Here is a 21,433-nt window from a genome sequence, read left to right as displayed (position 1 = left end):
CAATCTGGAGGAAAACCAGTCCCGTTAGGTTCTTTAAAAAACTGAAGTCATAACAAGCGGGAAAGACTATTTGACTGTAATTAAAAATAAAATTAATCATTTGTACACAAGGCAACATTGCGATTTAACATCCTTAGTAAGCTCCAGAATGTAAGTGTTTTAGGTACCATCTTTCTTACCTTTCATAGGAGAGCCCTGAGGTGTGGCGGGGACATGGACTCCCATCCCCGGGCCACGGCGGTAAGGAAAATTTTCAGGACTATATTTTTCACATAATACTTGCATGAAACTTCTTCCACTAGGTTGATCCATATTTCTTTCTTAAAATGCTACAAGAAACCAAGAAATCATCAAATTATTTATTTACGCATATAAGTAGTATCTACTGAAAACGAATTATCTATAAAGTACTAGGACTAGGCATTGCAAGACATATAATACTTGGTCACTGACCCTAGAAACATACACTGTGGTGACAGCTTAAGGAAGCTACATATATAGACAAATGACAGCAATAACAGTTGAGCATATGATATCTGCAATACAGATGAAAAGTATTACAAGATTTAGGAGAGGAGTGATTACTTCCAACCAACGGCAATGAGAAAGCTTTTAGCTGGTGCAGAGGATTCATGTGGATAAGTAATTGGAGACAGGTCTGAAAAAGAACATACAAATTGAACATCAGGCTAAATGGTCTGGATGAATCCTTTAATATCTGTCCCTCAAAATGCATTATCTTCTTCCATAGTAAAAGAATATTTAACTGTATATCTGGATAACTATATTTAGGAATAAGTGCTGGCTAAGTTCTAGCTGATGGGATAGAAACCAAGTCTTCTATGGCAGCTTCTAGGAGTCATCCTTAAAAGATGACCAGAGTGTGCCATTTGCCCTCCTTCTTTGTTTTTTCCTCCATCGGTTGCCTAGAAAACTAATGCCACCAGACAATGAACCCAAGGAATATACCCTAAGAAAAGTAGAATGAAGAGCTGTAAGGGCTCTGCATCTTTGAGGACTTCATGTAACTGAGCTGCCACACTGGTACATATCTCCGGGAATTTTGGTGACAGGTAAACAACCTATTTTGTTTAAGTCATCATTCTTTTCAAATTTTTAGTTACCTACAACTGAAGCTAATCCTAAATAATATGTAATGTCATCTCTTTTGGTTCTGCGTTTGGGTAGGGACCTTTCTGTTTAGCACCAGCTAAGGGTCCAAACACTGAATGACTCCAGCATCTGAGAAGATGAGTACTGAGAAATGCTCATGCTCACATTAAAACAGGTTATATTAAACAACATGCTAACTTCTGACAACCTTTACCTCAGACTTAAGGGGCTGGCTATGATCCATATTAAATATTAACCAAAATATGGGCAGCTACAATTGACTTTTGTAATTTCAACGATTAGGTATCAGGCTCTTTTACTAAAATAATCAGAAGCGAGAAAGATATAGAGGCTTTAGGGTATTCAGAGAAGAAGGGACATAATAAGAAAAGAAACAGTAGTAAAAATGTATTATGATATGTGTGAGTATGCACAAAAGATCTGATGTTGCCAAAGCAGCCTGGCAATGGTAGACATCATCAGGAGCACCTATATAGGAACCTCAGAGGAGATCTTGTACACCACATAAGGAGGCTGAACTTTATCCCACAGGAAATGGAAAAAACTAAAAGGTTTTAAGGAAGGGAATACAACAACTAATTTTTAGAGAAAACTTATCCTGGCAATTACGGAGCTGATGAATATGAGGGAAACAAGACTAAAGGCAGGGAGAACAGTTAGGAAGATACTGCAAAAATCAGGAGAGAGTCTGAAATGATTCAGTAGTAGAATAAATAGAAAGCAGAGGCAGATTCACAGTCACGTTAAAAAGCAAGCTTTTCAGAAATTACAGGGGCTAAGGGAGAAGGCAAAGTCAAAAATGACTCCCAGGTTTCTAGTTCAGGTGACCAGGTGACTGGTGATACCATTAACTAACAAGAAAGCAGGAACAGAGCCTGTTTTACAGAAGAAAATAATGAATTCCACTATAAACATCTTCAACTTGAAGTGCCTGTGGAAGATCCCGGGAAACAATATGAAGATGGGTGGAAAAGGCGAGCTAAAGATGGAAGATGTGGACATCATTATGATATATAAAATCTTATGAATAAGAACAGAAGGACAATCATCACTGATATTTAAGGGACAGGCAGAGAAAGCAGAGTCATGAAGAAAAAGAAAGAAAACAGCCAGACAGTGGAGTGTTTAGCCAATATTTTGAGAAGTTTTGCTGGAAGTGGAGAAGGAAGATGGGGATGATAAGGTAGACAGGAATAAAAGAGAGTAGGGAATTGGAGCAACTGTCAAGATTTCATATCTTAAAACAAGAGAGACCCAAACAAGGTTATAGATTACAAGGAATAAGCCAGTAGCCCTGAAGAGGCTGAAAAATCACTACCCGTGCTTTGTCCCAGAAGAAACTAGCAGGAATGAGCACTGAAAAGCTTCTCAGAAGGCTGTGTGATACTAGCCAGATAATACTTCAAATTGTTTCCCATTAGTGGTGACATATTTGCTTCACTATAGTTACTGGTTTACTTTTTGCTTATACTGTTTAATTATAATGAACATTAGGTATTTTTCTTATGTGATTATCTTATCTCTACCATTATATTATAAAGGGGAGTGGAACTGTGTAATCCTATTTCTTTCAGTAACAACTGATAGCATCAGGCATCATGGGAACAGTTTGATAAATGTTGCCGAGTATTAAAACCACTAGCCTCTCAGGTGCTGAGAAGAAAGGTAAGATAATTCAGGATGGAAGGCAGGTTTACATCCCACCCAGTTCTGACTACTTCATAGTTTTGTGCCATCAGGCAAGTCACTGTATCTCAAATGTCTTCAACTATAAAATAAGGTATTAACACCTCTACTATCTGGATTACAGGGTTGCTATAGAGCCCTAAAATGTATAAATACACTATCTGGATTACAGGGCCATTGTAAAGTTCTCAAATCTATCAATGTTAATTATAAGAGGAAATTGTAGTATAACAGAAAGCACATGGACATAGGAAATTGAAGCTCTTTCCTTAGCAGGGTAAACCATAGGCTAGTTATCTAATCTCTCTCTACCTTAATTGTCTCACTTATGTATGGCCTAAACTTTCCTCTCAGGTTTGTAATAAGAATTTGAAAAAACCATGAATATAAAAGTGGTTGTTAAGCTTGGCTCATTTACTAAATTACTATCAGGACATGATTTACTGGACTTTGTGGAAGCAATTCACAAATGCCTAGAACATAGGAGATGCTCACTGAGCACATGCCCATCCACCAAACAAAGATTTTCCTGGTAAATGGAATCTATTTCATAATGAGTAAAATGACCTTGAAAATAGAGGGCTGCCCACTGCTCAAGATTCCCATTTGTAAGCTGAAGGATAGAGTGTGTTTTAGTACAAAACAGTTTTTCTTTCTATCTACACAGTGTTAACTGTCTACACAGCAGCTGCCCTCTATTCCAACACTGAGTGTGTCAAAATTGAAAGGTGTTGTGTTCATCTAGGGCTTTGGGAACTTCAGGCTGAAAAGTGCTTTTTCAGTGTAAACGCCTCACCACCAACAGCAGACAACACAGAGCAGGTACTATGCCACTAGCAACAGGCACCATCAGTATCATCAAAAAGACCTGTCTCAAGCAGAATGCCAACAGAAGTTTTAGAAATTTTTAACAAAAAGCCAAAGGAGTTACACTGCTGTCTCCCATAAAATCAGCACTTCAAAAGAATAAAAAGTGTGTGGAGGGGTGAACTGTCACCGTCAAAATAATACCACTGAGTTTAAGCAGCACCTTTTATCTGGAGGCTTCAGAACCACTTAAACTCAAACTTATACAGTTCCAGGGCAATAACTGTATATACAATTTAAATACAGAGAAACCAAGGGATGGTAGGAAAAATGTATTCATGTTAAAGTGCTAGTGAGCAAGCAAACGTGGGAACTTAAAAGTTTTTCTTCATAGTCCCATGCTGTTAAGAACTCTTCCAAATAGGATTTTTTTAAAAATACTTCTTTTTTTTTAAGACTGAAAAGCAACACCAAGTGCCTTCATTGGTCATTTCCCAGGATACACGATTGGATTAACTTTCCAGAAATGCAGATGGGTACACATTAATACATAGAGTTTGAATTAGAACATTAAGATTGTGAAACGGATTGGTAATGTCACTCTATTCAAAATCTGTTCGGGCAGTCTGAGGAGGAACAGTAGGTGGGAAAAAAGGCTGAAAACCAAACAGATTGAAAAATGAGGAAATACTGGATGGAAAAAGATCTTTAACTAGAGCCTTTAAAAGGTTTTTGTGGGGTGGGAGGGTAACCTATGACATTCTGGAAATAACAGGTGTCAAATTACATCAGACTATGTCTAAAGCTGGCAGAGTTCTAATGCATTTGTAAAACTGTTCTGAAGTAGTGCTGAAAGCCAGAGAGCCAGGGATCTCTGGTGATATTGCTTGGTTCCATTACTAAGTTGTAAAGTGGGCCTGTGAAAATCTCAATTCATTTGTGCCTCAAGATCCTGACTATAATACACTCTTGTAAAGTGTGTGGAAAAAGTCAAGATAATGTATGAGTTGGAGGATAAGGTGTTCAGTACACTTTTGCCAATTACATTAAAATCAGAACAGAACATCCAGTCACCTAAGTACCCTTAACCACTATTGAGGTTAAGTACACAAACAATTTGCACTTTATGTTCCCAATAAAAGGGTTAGGTCAAAATTAGTAAGAAGCTCAACACAACTGAAAACAGAAAGTAGGCCGTGTCTGACCACTAATACTGGGAAACCTAAGATAGATCCTTTTGTGTAATAAGTATGCCAAGGTCAATACTTATTTCACAAAGAAGTAATGTAGAGTAATATACTTCATAAAGTATGAATACTGCCAGCCTCACTCACTAATTCCAAAAGATATAAAAAGTACCCAACAGAGTGCCAAAATATACATTTAAAATCTTATAAAAATAGATTTATCTGCTTGTATATGCATAGACTATCTCCGGAAGGATAAAATAGAAATGAATAAAAGTAGTATCGGCAGTTGACTCTAGAGAGAAGAAATGAGAAATATGAGTGGAAAGATTTGCTTTCCAGTGTTTACCCTTTTGAACCACTTGAATTCACCATGTACATACATCACCTTTTTGAAATGTAAAATGCTTTTAAGTAACATACCTGGAAATAATCTAATCATTTGTCAAAGCGTTTTTTAATGTCTTCATTATCATAATGTTTCTATTTTTAAAATTCCAAATTGGAATTTGGGTATGTAGAATATAAAATATTATTTTTAAGGAAACTGGGGAGTGAGGAAGAAATGAGAAATGAAATAGATGGCTAAACAGAAACATAATTTTGTGAAACAGTATCAGCACAGAAAAAGCAAGCAGAAACAAAATACATCCAAGCCTGAGAAGCAAAAACTAAGAGGAGGGAATGAGATGAAGATGAGTAGGCTGCCGAGGCCACGGCAGCATTCTGCCCTTCTTCACCATGGCTTTCACAGGTCAAAGCAAAAGCTTCACTATGGGGTGTACTGAAGGGCTGGAAGAATACCTCAGGCTTGCACAGTTCCACTTACTTTGCTAGCCAAGTTAAATGTGTTCCTACAAGTTACCCAAATCTTTCATCCAAATTAACCAAATTTTACCCAAATTACTCTGACTCTGGAGCCACAAGCTAAGGAGGTGTGATGCCTTAAGATGGTTGGGAGATTCAGGCCTCCCTGTCACCTCGGACTGTAGAGATTTAAAAAGGAAAGAGAAGTGCTTCCTGCAGAAGCCGTTCCTGCAGGTTTCAAGCTACTACAATAGTAGATAGCTAGAAACTGATTTGTGCTTTTGAAAAAGAAATCACAATAATTCAAAATGTGCATTGATTTAGGATGCAGCCAAATCTTCAAGAAGTTTTCATAGCTTTCACAGAAATGGAGAAAAGGAAAATACTCCCAAGTAGTTTAAAATTACTTTCAGTTATTTGACAAGGACCTTTTCGTATACAACAAATCAACCACATCTATTCATCAGAGAAGGGCAGAAAAAACTACACTCTAAAAGCTACCTGCCAATATTTTGCTACCACTCTTTGAAAACAGAACTTCAGGTAAACAATTTGCCAAAGTCTCCACAATTTCACCTGTAACTTCCTTTGGTCAGATGACATTTCATTCTAGTGATTTGCTATCCACTTGGGTAATTGCTTTCTTCATAAGGTAACTTGAGAATGAGAATTTCCTTACCAATTATTTAGTAAAAATGCAGACAACAAATATATTTAGTTTTCTCTGCCATCTCTTTTCATTTTCATACCTTAACAAATTCTCCCAATTAGGCTTATTTGCCCATTCATTTATTTTTAAAATGTGTGCCTTCACAGAGCTTAGTTCCATGTACTTCAGTTCAACAAGCATGTACCAGATGCTAAATCTATGCCAAATACTATGCTAACCACTAAAGAAAGTGAGAATGAATAAAATCCACACTCTGCCCCTAGGGCATCCACAGTCTAGAATAAAATAAATGAGATAACACATACCTAAAATAAACCAGACAAGAAACAGTGAATTAAACATAAGCAGTAATTAACTTTCAGAAGTGTGATCAAGGAAGTACATAAATCCTGAGCCATTTTGAAAGATGAAGATTAGCTGACAAGGTGGGGAATGGCATTCCAGGCACAGGAAACAACAGCACATGAGCAAGCACAAGAGACCAAAAACAAGGGTTCTCAACTGTACTGCTGAAACATAAAACGTGTTTTGGCAGGTAGGGAAGACAGGAGATTCAACTGTGGAGGTGACAGTGGTCAGTAAGGTCATGACTGACCTTTCTTGGGCTAGACTTTATCCTACAAAGATAAAAAAGAAAAATTCTGAGAGATTACTGTGACTAGAGTGCAAGGATGAGGGTTACTGTTATTTATGTAGAATACAGAGAGGTCAAAAATGAGAATTCAAAAATCAGTAAAGGACTGGGCAATGAGGAGTTTGTTTACCTTAGGAAAAGCACTTCCAGTACAGTCAGGGAAGTAGAAATCATAGAATAGTGAGTACAGTAAATAGGCTGAGACTAAGAGTAGCAATCATACCTTTAAGAGGCTTAAATGAAAGTGAATGAGGTGAGACGGTGGAAAAAACCAAGGGTTAAGAAAGATTTGTTTTTTTGTTTTGTTTTGTTTTTTTTTGTTTGTTTGTTTGTTTTTTTTAACCTGAATTTGGAAGGGATGAGAGGAGGTCAGCAAAAACTAAGAAAATAAAGCCAGAGGAGGAAAATCTCCTGGCTACCTTTCTCAATTTTTGCAAGTTTTGATTTTGTTTTGTTTTTTAAGCCCATTAAACTTTCACTTTGTGGAATCTTCTTCTAACCTTATCTCCAAAAAACTTTCTTCTTTTGAACAGTTCTCCACTGTATGCAAACTCTGCCAGATTCTTAGACATTTTAGGTAGCTGGAATTTTTGTTTTGTTTTCTAAAGCAGTCTTTCTGCTCTTCAGCATAAGAGTATTCACAAAAAGACTGGAAAAGGTCTTTTTTTTTATTCTGGAAAAAGTCTTTTTTCTTATTCTGGAAAAGCATATGTATCTGTTATATATTTTTCCCTCCAGGAAAGATGAAATAAATCAATGAATAAAGGTCTACTAACTAGCATTTTTCTAAATATTTGCTTTTAAAAAAGTACAATGTTCATTCTGAATTTTTTTTACAATTTCCAATTAAGAATAAGTAAGCAACAACAATGGCAAAACCAGTAACCTCACCAGGCAGTTTCCCTTTTTATTAGCTAAGCTAACCATATAAATAAATATTATCAAAAGTCTTTCATATCTGAAGCATAGTTAGAGCCACATTCACACCAGGAGACCTTGGTTTAGATTTAGCAAGCACATGAAGCCTGAGGATGCACCTCAGAGTGTGTATCTTTCCAGACCATTTTTTCCATGCTATGTAGATATATATTTTTTTACACAAAGATTAGATGTATAGTTTTAGATATACAGTTTTATAACCTGTCTTTTGGCTAAATAGTCCATGAAAAACTTTCCATGTCAGTAAGTGCATATCTACCTAATGATTATTAAGGTTTATAAAGTATTCCGCTAATAAGTTTTTGGAGCTGAAGTCATCAATGACAGCTATCTCTCCTACATAAACACTTCCGGGACATTGACCAAGTCAGCATAATTAGGCTGAATGGTTTCATTCTGTGTGGCATTTCCAATTTCATTTATTTTGAAGTGCCTATACCTGTGATTCTATCTCAGTTTTTACCCTTGAGCATTGTGTAATATAGCTAAGTAGATGCTCTCTTCGGATAAAAAGGAAAATAAAGTAATTCTAATAATTTTAGCACTATTCTGTAGAATTTTAGTTAGCCAATTCACTAACTTAACTCTAAGTATTGTAAAAGCAAAATGAGTGTAGCTGATAAAGCCCTTATCATAACACACCATGCCACCACGATTTCACACCCTACTAAGAACCACCCTATGTCTCAAAGTCTCTCAACTGTATACTACACTATACGCAAATGTAGTCATGTAGCACATCAACCTTTCTTGGTAGGAGGTTTTTTTAAAATCCAACACTGCCAGATGAAATGTGAATTTGGACTCCTGAACACTCCTTTAATTATGCTATCAGCCACTACCACTGTCTTCTTTTATCATAGTACTACACTTCTCCTTAAAAGTAACACAAACATTAAAATACCTATCAAAAATTCTTTATTTCATTGTTATTAGTGACAAAGATATCTAAAACTGTGACTATGTTATCAGTGAGAAGTACAGCTTCAGAGCTGTCTATATTTTCTACTAAAGAACTATATTGCATATAAGGCACTTTTAGATGCTGAACAAAGACAAATTTTTCTCATCTACAACTGCACATTAGCAGCTATAACTAACTCTCATGCTTGTAATCCATCACACATAAACACAACCCTTGAAATTTCTGATCCAAATACACTAGCCCCAGAATTTCATAATTTTGATGAGAAATATGAGGGGAAAAAAATTAAGACAATACTACTATTTAGACTGAAGTACCTGTTTCTGTGATATTTCTAATCACTTCTTTCTACATTTCCATAGCCTCTCATCTTCCAAAAGTGTTGGTTTAAACCAACTGTATATATCCCTATTAAATTAGACATTCTGAAATATAAGACAAAAGCACTTTGCATATACTTTCAGCAACAAAAACAACAAAAAACGTTTAACATTCACTGACTTTCATTCTAAGGGCTTCCAAGGAGAGTTCCATCCTGCCCATCCCTCCACCCTCACTCTGCTCTACCACAGACACACCCAACTCCTTTACAAACAAATTTACATCTACTCCTACCTTTCTATTTGGCCCAGATTCGATTTTGGTAAAATTCCAAGGCTCTAAAGTTGCATTTATTCAAAGCAGGATTAGATACATTTACTCTTGAACTGATGTTCCCAAACTAAGTGTCCCCACACTGAGATTAGCAATCATTTTAAAGCCTAGTAATTTTCCAAAACCACTCTCTGAAACAGAAAAACTTATCTCTATTTACAGGATACGAAACTGAGGTGACTTGCTTGGCTTTCTGTGGCCTTACCAGCATGCTAAGTCATACTTTCTGTAGCCTTAATCTGCTAAGCCATGCCATCTTTACCAAAAAAGGAGTATTTCATGTCAACAGTATACAACATGACACACAAGACATGGAAACATAACTTACAAAAATATATGAAACCCATTACAGCCAAAATTCCTCTTGTAACCACATTAAAGTAACTGAACCAAAAAGCTAAGCAGCAGTACTGACTGGTCTAATCATCAAGGGGAAAAATTATTCCCAACTTTTCCATCCTTCCAAAAAGCAATGAAGATTTTTTTTTTTCTTGAATACATTAGGTTTCATCAGAAGAAAATTGTATATGCACATTTTCTTTCCACTGTGAACACACAAGTTTAAGGTCATTACTCAGCTGTTTACAGAAAGATTACCCCCATTATCTGTGCTCTTGAGCAGCTACAGAAGCCATCATGTTAAGTAAAAGCCTCATTAGGAACAGATCACTAGTTCATCACTCTACAGCCTTCCAGAGCAGTTTACAAACCACCCTAATAACCAGGGATTGCCAGAATCTTAAAATATCAATCACGCATAAAGGTTGAAAAAGTTTGCAGATCATTAAGAAAAGAAAAATCTACATTTTTTTTTCGCTAGCCCCTTCTACATTTAGTGCTATGGCAATATTGCCCAATGGTAATAAGTGCTGGTTCTAAAACTAAACTCTCTGGGTATGTGAATCCTGACTGATTCCACTACTCTGTATGACTGTGGGCCAGTTACTTAAGTTCTCTAAGTCTACCTTTCCGCATTCACAGGAAGGGGTAGTAGCCTGTAACCCCTAGCTCACAAGGTTACAGAAGAATGAATGGAGATAATATTGGTAAAGGGTGGTTAGCACAGTGCCTGGCACATAAAAAGCACTTATAAATATTAGCTTACTATTACTTCTCCTGCTGCCCCTGTTACTACTACCATCACCGCTCAGTGAACATGATAGCATGAATTGAACTTACAGCTGGAAGACTAACTTGCAATTTTTGTTAAGTAGATTTAATCTAATTTTTAGGTCCAAGGACTATGCTAAATTAATGCCAATTAATGATTTGGCACAGTAAAAAATGTCTGACATTTATGCTATTCCTCCTTAATTGGAAGAGCTTGCCCTTACCTCTTCACCTATCTGAATTTTATGCATCCTTCCACACACTACTCAAAATATATGTTAGAGATGAAGCCCTTTTCAGATACCTCTCCCTATAGTGATGTTTCCTTAGACTTAAGCTCATGTTAATCTTGCCTGAAATATTCAGTAGCCGATTAATCACATACCGGCATGTCTTCTTTTCATTTTGAATAATATACCCTTATTTTGCATGTGTAGCAATGTAACTTTCATGTGTTTTCTTGTGTTTTCAAACTGTATCGCTCTTGAGAGTAACAACCATATCCTAATGCTTCTTTGTATCTATCATATACTGGAACTTTGCATATAATTGACACCCCATAAAAGTGTCAATCAATAGGTTTTCTAATCACTTCTGATTGTACATACCAAATATATTTTATGAAATATGAAAAGTAGGTTTATTAATAAACTCTGAAATCAAAGTACTTTAGAAACAAAAATTCTTCATAGCTACTGCTAGAATACATAATTTTATCTACTCCACAGAGATTCCAAAAGAGGTGCCATCATGTCTCAGTCAGAAATATTTGCCACTACCACAAGTTAAATTAGTCAGCAAAAACCACAACTACAATAGATTTAATACTGAATATATGATTTTGTACCCCTACTATACCTTACAACTGATATGCAAGAGTTAATAATTTATACCAATAATTTATACCACACTTCATAACAATAGGTGCTGCTCAGTAACTCAAGATTAATACATGTGCACTGCTGGTAGGAATGTAAATGGTACAACTGTGTGGAAAACAATATGATGTTCCTCAAAAAATTAAGCATAGAATTACCATATGACCCAGCAATTCCCCTTCTGGGTATATACCCAAAAATTGAAAGCAGGAGTCAACACACATTTGTACACCAGTGTTGACAGCAGTATTAGTCACAACAGTCAAAAAGTAGATAAATGGATAAACAGAATGTGGCAGACACATACAATGGAATATTATTCAGCCTTAAAAAAATTTTTGACACATGCTACAACATATATGAACCTTGAAGACATGATGCTAAATGAAATAAGCCAGATATGAAAGAATAAATGGTATATGACTTCACTTATATGGGGTAACTAGAGAGGTAAGTTCATGGAGACAGCAGAATGGTCGTTGTCAGGAGCCAAGGGCATGGGGAATGGGGAGTTATTAATTAATGGGTACAAAGCTTCAGTTTGGAAAAAGAAATTCTGAGGCCGATTGATGGTGATGGTTGCATAACAATGTGAATGTACTTAATGCCACTGAACTATGAAATGGTTAAAATGACCATTTTTATGTTATGTGTATTTTACTACAAAATAAGCATTTTTGAAAAATACAGAAATATAGTGTATGCTATATTAAAAAAAGATGAATACAGGTGAAGTCCACAATTCCTGATTCTTACTTTTGGCACTTAACAAATGAATGCAAATAATTCACTTGAGGATCTTAAATCGTGAGGGATAAAGCAGCCAAGTCTCAATAAATACATTTACTGGGAGATCTGATTTATGATGTATATAATCTTCATTTATGTTTTTCTTGGAATCCTTTAACAATGTTCATGAGGAAATGGTCACTAAATGAATGAGGGACTAATAGAGTCAAAAATTAAATTGCAAACTTCAAAATGCTATTTGCCTTTACAAAACTCATGCCTTAAGTTATTAATAATGCCTATGAGAAAATATGATCCCCATACGATTCTCATATAATAAAGGTTTAATAGTTTAGACTTGTTTTCAACATTTTAAGGGTTGCAATTTTTTCTTAAAATTATGTGCTTCAAGCATTTACTTATGAACTAAATAATAACGATTATAAATATAATAAAGGTATTCTCAAAAAAGAAGTCTCTTTATTGACATAATGGCATTTATCAGAACACTTAGTATTTGAAAGATTCATTGCATTATTCTCTTAAAATAAAATGCTATAAAGATGTGTGTAAACATGACAGAAAGGGGAAAGTTCTAATGCTAAGTTTCCTAAAGAAGAAAAAACTATCTTTCTCCCAGTATTTCATAGGTTGAGTCTCATTCTTCACAAATTCCCTATCTGCAAATTTCCCTACTTGCCAAAAGGTACTTGTTACCCCAAAATCAACCCTTGCAGCATTTTCGTGGTCATTTACAGATAATCACAAAGTGACAAAAAATTCGAGTTGTTCAACGTGTATGTTCCCTGCTAAGGTAGAACAACGTGGCACTGTGCCTTCTTGTTTCAGCCCTCTTAATATAAACAAGTGTCCTTTCCACGGTCTATCTAATGCCACGCTTTTCATATTTTTGTGCTTTTTGTTGGTGATTTCACTATTTAAGTGGTCCCCAAGGGTAGTGTTGAAATGCCATCTAGTGTTTCTAAAGCATGAGGCTCTAATATGCCTTATGGAGAAAATACACAATTAGATCACTTTATTCAGGTGTGAATTATAGGGCTGTTTGCAGTGAGTTCAATGTTAATGAATCAATGATATATATTAAATGTCTTTAAACAGAAACTGATATAAAACAAAATTATCTATTGATCACTTGACATAAATGTTATGATCAGAGACTCACAGGAACCCAACCCTGTATTTCCCCTAGGAGTAACAATATTCACTAATTCACTGTTCATCACAACTTTACATAAAAGTACTGTGAATAACAGGAATCAACTGCATTCTGTTGAAGAAAATAAGCCTGGAGAAGGAAAAATAGACCAACGAAACAGAAAACAGAGCCCAGAAACATGCCCGTGTAAATATGGCAGGCAGCAGCACAGAGATCAGCAGAAAAAACATTCAGCGATCCAGTAAGTGGTGCCAGGACAGTGAGTGACAATCTGGGAAAAGACGAAATGGAATCCCTACCAAAAAATTCACCTCCAGATAAAATATGAAAGCAAACTTTATTTCCTTGAGAAAGAAAGGAGATAGTTTCCTATTTTGTCTAATAGGAAAAGAACTTTATGATCTTGATTTAGGGAAATACTTTATAAAGCAAACATATTTAAAATACATTTTTAAAAAGTTGAGCAGTCAAATGAAAAACTTGGCCAGGCATGGTGGCTTACATCTGTAATTCCAGCACTTTTGAAGGCCAAGGCAGGAGGATCACTTGAGCCCAGGAGTTCAGGACCAGCCTGGGCAACACAGCAGGACCCCCATCTCTACAAAAAAAAAGTCAGTCGGCCATGGTGGCATATGCCTGTCACAAGTCCCGGATACTTGGGAGATTGAGGTGAGAGGATCGCAAGGAGGTGAAGGTTGCACTGAGCAGAGATCAAATTACTGTACTCCAGCTTGGATGACAGAACAAAAACCCTGTTTAACAAAAAAAAAAAAAAAAGAAAGAAAGAAAGAAAGAAAGAAAAGAAAAATTTTTGATGGTCAAAAGCCATTAAAAACATGAAAAGACAAGCCAGAAACTGGAAAAAAAGATACTTGCAACACAGGTAACTAATACAGAGAATTCTTAAAAACAGTAAAAAGAAGGTAAACAACCTAGTAGGAAAATGGACAAAAGACATAAACAAGTACTTAATAGAAGATAAAATTAAAATGGTTAATATATGCAAAAGATGCTCATGTTCAATAATTACCAAACAAAAATTAAAACCTCAGTGAGATACCGTTTTATACAAATCAGCAAAACTTAAAAACTCTGACAATAGCAAGTATTGAAGAAAATGCAGAACTGGAAATGTCGCTAGTGGAAGTATCAATTAGTACAAACACCTTGGAAAGTAATTTATTACTACCTAGTAAAGTTGAACACTATGTACATACTCTATGATCCAGCAATTCCACTTCTCAGTATAAACCCTGCAGGAACTGGTATAGTAACTTGTACTGAGCACCAGGAAACAAGTCACAGAACGTCCGTAACAACAGCATTGTTTAAAACTGAAAAAATCCTGGGGGTCTGGGATGGATGAAGTGCAGAAGCCCTTACATCTCAGAACAGGCAATTGGGTGAACTACAATATATTTATAAAATAAAATGTTATACAGCAATGGAAATTAACAACTGGTAGTTCATTATGCCTACTTCCTCATCAACATGAATGGCTTTAAAAAACAATGTTGATTTGTTCACAAAGGGCAGAAAATAAAACAATGCTGAATGGGTTACAAAAATCACAAGAATATATACAGTATAATTCCATTTATACAAAATTTTAAAACATGGAAATTTATCATTTTATCATTTAAGGTCACATACATATATGGCAAAAATTGTAAAGAAAAGGTAGAGAATAAACACAAAATTCAGAATACTGGTATCCTAGTAGATAGTATAATTAGGAAAGCAAAAATTGAACTCTAAACTCCCTCTCCAAATCTGCTCCTCCTCCACTCACTCCCATCTTGGAAGTTATATTTGACTTTTCTCTTTGTCTCATACCCCCATAACTAATCAGCAAGACCTATCAATACAACATCCAAACCATTCCATTTTTATTGTGTCCATATCTATTACTTTATTCTTGTTCAAGCCACCATCAACTTCTCAACAGGACGTCTGCATTAGCCTCCACCCTGGTCTCTCTTGACTCTTGTACAATTCATTCTCCACAAAGCAGCCAAGTGATCTTCTCAAAATTTAAGTTAAATCATGTCCTTTACACTCTCCAACGGCTTCCCTTCACATGCAGAATAAAAGCCAATCTCTTCATCATAGTCGCCAAGGATTCACTTAATCTGACTGTTGTTTATGTCTCTAACCTCATTTCCTCCCATTCTTTTCTTCTAGCCCACTATTCAGCCTCCGTGGCTTTCTGCTTCTCAGACTTGGCAAGCTGATTTCCCCCTATGGCCTCTGCATTTGCAGGACTGCCCTTCTCCTGTCTCTTGGCAGAGCTGCTTCATCTCAGTGTTTAAGTCTCAAATTTAAACACAAATGTCACCTTCTCCAAGAGGCTGCTTCTGACCACTCCATCAAAAATAGCACTACTGCCACCATCACTCATGGTCACTTCACCCTCTGTCATTCTTTATAGCAGTTATCATAATCCGTTAGGTTAGCGTTTGTTCTCCAGCAGAAAATAGGTCCCACAAAAGCAGGGATTTGACAGTCTAGTTCAATTTTGTACAGAGCAGTGCCTGGCATATGACAAAAAATACTCACTGGATGAATGAAAAAGTGAATTTTATTTTCAATAGACATGAAGCAACACCTTCTGACAGTGAAAAGAAAATCAAGCTCGCCAATGGCAGAATGAGGAGAAAGAAAAATTTTGAAAATCACCAGAAAAGCCTTATTCCAAGACAGTTTTAAATTATACTTTTCACAAAGTACTTGTTATGGATCACATTCCTAAGAATGATTAATGATTAATGAAAGTCTCACATAGCTTTAAGATCCTGAGTTTGGGAAATGTGTTACCTGTTTAAATTTCATTTTTAGAAGAGCACTGTGATTAAAAGCATGGTCTTCAGTTAGTTCTGAGTTTACTTATGACCCTTCTGCGTAATTTGAAAAAGTTACTTACCTATCTCTATGCCTGCTTCCTCACTTGTAAAATGAAGCTGTTAAAAGCTATTTCACAGTTATTGTGAAGATTACATGATATAAAGTTTCTGAAGCATCTAGTTAAGTACCTGGCACGTAATAAGTGGTAAACAAACTAGTTAGTATTGTGAAAGCTGAGAATTTCAGATAAATGGGGAAGCTGATATGAATCAAATAAACAAACAACATCCCTGTATGGCAGAGGTAAGACTTCATGCCAGGATTAAATTGTTTTCCCTCCCAGAAGACAAATGTACACAAAGGTAATATATAATAAGTATGGACAAAGGACTTTGAGGACACTGAGGGAGTGACTATCTTCACTAAGGGCAGTCATCACATGTAAAATTGAGTTTTGCAACAGCAGGAATTTACTAGATGAAAACAAGGGGAAAGCATGTGTACAAACACGAATGAGTGAGAGATGCAAAATAAAGTGAGAGAGTAGTGCAGTTGGGGTAGAGTATACATGGGAGGATGGCTAGAAGGTAAAGGATTGGTAGGGCCAGAAGGTAAGTTTCACCATTCAAAAGTTTGCACTTTATTCTTCCATCAGTGGGGAGGTGAAGGGGGAAAAAATTAACATGATGATTTGATACCAATTCTTCTAAAGAAGGCAAAGCACCTTCATGACTTTGAACATCACACAGGGCCAGTCTGTTAATGTAAAATAGAAAATATATTAAGCCTTAGTTCTTAAAACCATATGAGCAATTTGTTTATTAACAATGACTGACCTGGAACCTCTCCTCAGCATGTTTTATTAATTATTACGGTGACCACTGTTGTGCTGGGCATCTTCATGACAGCAGATAAAATCTATTGTGAGTTTACTATGTGTCATGTACTATGTTGTTTTATATGTGTTATCTCATTTAACTATCACAACACTTTTATAAGGGGTACTACTGTCCCACTTTGCAGATCAGAAAACCAAAGCAAAGAGGTTATGGGCCCAGAGACAGTGAGTGACAAAACAAGATTCAAATCTAGGCTGACTTCAAGGGCTTAAAATTAAACCAGTTTGCTGAACTATGATATTGCTCAGTTTATTAACATCACTTGCTAAAAAATTATTTGAGTACCTACTGTGATTTAAAGCATCATGCTAGGTCAGCAACTTTTAACTTTTACTGTATGAAGAATCATCTGAGCAGCTTGATAAAAATGTGGATTCTTAGGTTCCACCTGAGATTCTGATTCAGTAAGTCTAGGTTAAAATTCAGGGATCTGCTTTATTTTATTTTTTTTTAAAAACAGGGCCTCACTCTTCTTACCCAGGCTGGAGTGCAATGGTGTAATCACAGCTCACTGAAGCCTCAACCTCTGGGGCTCAAGTGATCCTCTGGCCTTAGCCTGTCAAGTAGCTGGGACTCTGGTATGTACCACTAGGCCCAGCTAATTTTTAAATTTTTCATAGAGATGGGTCTCCCTATATTGCCCAGGTTGCCCTCGACTCCCAGACTCAAGCAATACTCCTACCTCAGCCTCCCAAAGTGCTGGAATTATAGGCATGAGCTACAATGCCTTGCCAGATCCACATTTTTAACAATATGTTCAGTCAATTCTGATTCACCTGGTCTATGAACTACGCTCTGGTAGACCCTGTGCTAGATGTCCTAGTGATTCAGGGATATTTGAGCCTCCTGTTCACTAGGCATTTATAATCTAAAAGGGATAAAAATACGGTGCACAAATAATACCAAGCAATACAGCAAAAGTAGTACAGACAAACATAAGTGACAAAGACTTCAAAGAGGGGTCATCTGAAATGAAACGAGAGTGAGTAGGATTTCATTAAGAAAGGGAACATTTTATATGCAGACTTCCAGGGATAATTTTAAACACAAAAGAAGGTACATGAGCAGAGGCCTTGGCAGGCAGAGGAACTACATTTAGGAGTATAATGAAGATGCCAGAAAAAAAGTAGAGAAACGCTGCAGAAGGCCCTAATGGTCAAGCTAAACACTATGGGCTTTATTCAGTGCCTGTATTAGAAAGTAGCTAATGGTTTTTAAGGAGGGAAATGGAATAATCACAGCAATATTCTTTAGAAGAGTACTCTCATGAAGCTATACAAGGAACAGACAATGGCAATTGTCCAGTTATTACCATTCTAATCCCAAAGAAGTAAGTCAGAACAGTAGCATGAAAAAGGGAGAAATGATAAATCTTGATGACTAACCACATGTAGGAGAAAGGCAACAATTGCAAATAAATTATTCCTTCAGCCTTGAAGCCCAAATTGTATCACTATCAGTTTCGTATTACTTCTTATACAGCTAACCAGGCCCAACATATATAAAGAGTTCACTTAGTTAAAACATAGCCCAGGACTAAGTAAATTAGCCTCTAAGTAACCAACATACATGTCACACAGTTCACACACTAAGAAAAGAAAAAAAGTATTATATAACAAATATAAGTACCTGATTTTCAAAATCAAAGGAGTTTGGAAGCAAAATTTAGAAGGGGAAAAGAGCCTGCTACAGGTGGACATGCTCAAGAGTGTCAGGATCAAAGAAGAAACAAAAACTGTTAAAAAGCAAACACAATCACTCAGGGTCACTTCTCCATAAATGTTTATTGACAAGTACACATGATTCCCAGAAAAATGAAATAAATAAGAATCTTCCTTAACGTTCCAAGCACCTACCACAAAAGAGAATCTTCTTTAAACATTCATTAAAGTATTTTAAAACAAATATTTCCCTGATTAAGAGGTCATTTTTAAAGGACGGCTGATACATGCCAGCATAACCCCTCTATCAGTACCCAATAAATAATTAAAAGCAAGAAAGATGTATTTTATAACACACAAAGTTTGAAAATGATAGAATGTTTTCATAAAGCATTTCATGAAGAATGTGACCCCACTGATGAAGTTTAACTTGGGTAATTCTGCCCTGATGACTGTGTCTTTGAATTCTATGTTACAAGTAATATGAACTCATCCTCAACAAAAAGAAACACTATTGAATTGGTCTCAAATATATACCCTGTAAATGTACCTACTGAAATTAGACAACATCCTTTGACTCTCAATGTCCTGGAGTAATAGGCTGTGTAACAACTTTTCAAAGGACTTTAACATTACAACATTTAACATTACGTGAAGGGCTCCACTTTGTTCACCAGCAGTCATTGTTTATTATGAGTTAATACTATTTTTTCTAAGGACCCCACCTAAAATTTTTGTAGGGGGAATTAAATTATTAACTGATTCAAAGTTATACTTTGGTTTATGATTAAGTTTAAAATATACACCAAAGCCACAAACTGTATGGCTTTGATGTATATTTTATGGTGTATTTTCACATATTTTTCATTATGTAACAAAAAGTGTATCATAATAATTACTGGAGTAAGAAGAATTTTGGATGTTCTTAAATAGCAGAAAAGCAAATCAGTGTATCTTCACAACACTGGAACAGTAAAATAAAATTTCTTTAACTATGTTGTGCTGATAAAGCAACTAAATGGAACTAGGCCTATCATATTTCTCAGACACAGCAAAGGACAAAGAAAACTAAAACACGCACGTATATACAAAATTTCATCAATCGAATGATCAGGCAACATTAAGATATCTAAGGTGAAGATTATGGTACTTCAGAAAACACAGGTCAAATATGCTACATGGTATAAACATCTAAACTGAAGCAATCAATTGCACCTAGCTGCCTTCCCTTTCCTAAAAAAAATTCATCTTCCTAGAATCATCCCTAATTTTTAGAAGCTTACAGAATGAGGACACTGATTGAAGCCAAATAAATGTGCCTCAGAAACAGTGTTTTTCAAACTGCAAGCTGTGACCCACAAATCATCAATTTGGTAAATAGCCAGCATTTTTTTAATGCAAGAGGATGGAATATAACAGAAATTAGCAGAACATATCACATGTAATAAGGGTAAATACTGTTTTGTGAAAGTTTCCCTTCATACCTAGGTATGTACTAGATCAGAATGTAAGATGTGTACTTATTACTGTGAGGCATGATTTTCTTTTCTTTTCTTTTCTCTCTCTCTTTTTTTTTTTAAAGTTTGAAAGCTACCACCCTAGAGATCTAGGTTTAATGCTTCTCAGGACCCAAAGGGTGAAGGTTTTCCTTAGTCCTCGGCACCTGTTCATACTCTTTGCTCAAGATAGACTAGTGGAAACTAAGAGCTCCACAGCAGCATGAAGTGAATAAGGGACAAGCCCCAGCTCAGTCAGCATTTGGACTTTAAAGCATTGTCAGCTCCCCTCAACAGCCCTAGGCGTTGCCTACAAACTCTCTGTAGCCTAGCAACCCTCAGAGGAGAGCTCCTCCTTCCTCCACTGACTGTATACAGTTCAACACTTCCAACCAACTTTCCTCAACTACAACTTCTAGAATCACTGTGTCCCAAGAAGAGACAATATTAAATCTCCTCCCTTCACCAATTCCCAGAATGTCTTCCTACTAGAGGACCTAGAACTCAACAGAGAAGCTCCGCACAGATCCTTACTTCCCCCAAGATCCCAGGACAGGGTACCCTCCTGTCAGTGCTCATCTTATCCCAACCCCTTCGTTCTCAGTCTCCCAACCTTGGAGCAAATCTTTTCTCCCAAAAGCCCTTATTCAATTACCACATCCTTTTATCCGCCCCTGGTAAGAGCAGGCCTAATGTCCCAAGAGCCTAGATATGCCCGTCCTTCCCCCAGCAAACCTCCCTGGGGACCTGTCCTCTTTTCTGGGATTCTGTAGTTCAGAGACAAGTTTCCTATTTCCCCAGCAGTCCCAGACACGTCTCCCTCTCCTACCAGCTTAGAGGCATCTACCCATCCCCCCCGATAGGGCACGGTGAGACGCCTCGATTCTCCCAGGAACCCGGGGAAGCTCCCCCGCACGCCCTCCTCCAACCCGGGGCCAGCCCCCCAGCCCAGCCCAGCCCAGCCCAGGACCCTCCCTGCTCCGCCCTAGCCCAGGCCAGGCAGGCTCCATCCTCCCTCTAACCCTAGGGCAGGTCTCCCATCCCCACAGCTGCTCGAGACCGGCCCCGTGTGGCTCTCAGTCCCTCCCCGAGTGTCCTATCCCTGCACCCTGCAGGGGACACCCCCCGCGCCTCGGCTCCGGAGGAGAGCGCCTCGGGCCCCGAGAGCCCGGCAGAGCCGGCGGGCCCGGCTCCAC

General features: G+C 37.0%; 1 protein-coding gene across 7 annotated transcripts in view; it reads right to left on the bottom strand.

Moving 5' to 3' along the window:
• Nucleotides 1-21,433, bottom strand: part of LOC101039020 (tubulin-specific chaperone cofactor E-like protein) — a 161,607-nt gene that overhangs the window by 139,977 nt on the left and 197 nt on the right. The window contains exons 2-3 of one of the 7 annotated variants that reach the window (XM_074400741.1): nucleotides 586-658; nucleotides 180-329 (exon numbers count right to left, since the gene is read on the bottom strand). In XM_074400741.1, the coding sequence (XP_074256842.1) occupies nucleotides 180-312 (133 nt within the window). In that variant the 5' untranslated portion in view covers nucleotides 313-329; nucleotides 586-658. Of the gene's footprint in view, nucleotides 1-179; nucleotides 21,432-21,433 lie in introns of those variants that run through there. The other 6 variants (XM_074400738.1, XM_074400740.1, XM_074400743.1 and 3 more) reach the window with 6 other exon arrangements.

This window comes from Saimiri boliviensis, chromosome 6, assembly GCF_048565385.1.
Source record: "Saimiri boliviensis isolate mSaiBol1 chromosome 6, mSaiBol1.pri, whole genome shotgun sequence".
NCBI classification, from domain to species: domain Eukaryota; kingdom Metazoa; phylum Chordata; class Mammalia; order Primates; family Cebidae; genus Saimiri; species Saimiri boliviensis.
Note: the sequence above shows the minus strand (reverse complement) of the source record. Positions and strands in the feature narration are given on the sequence as shown.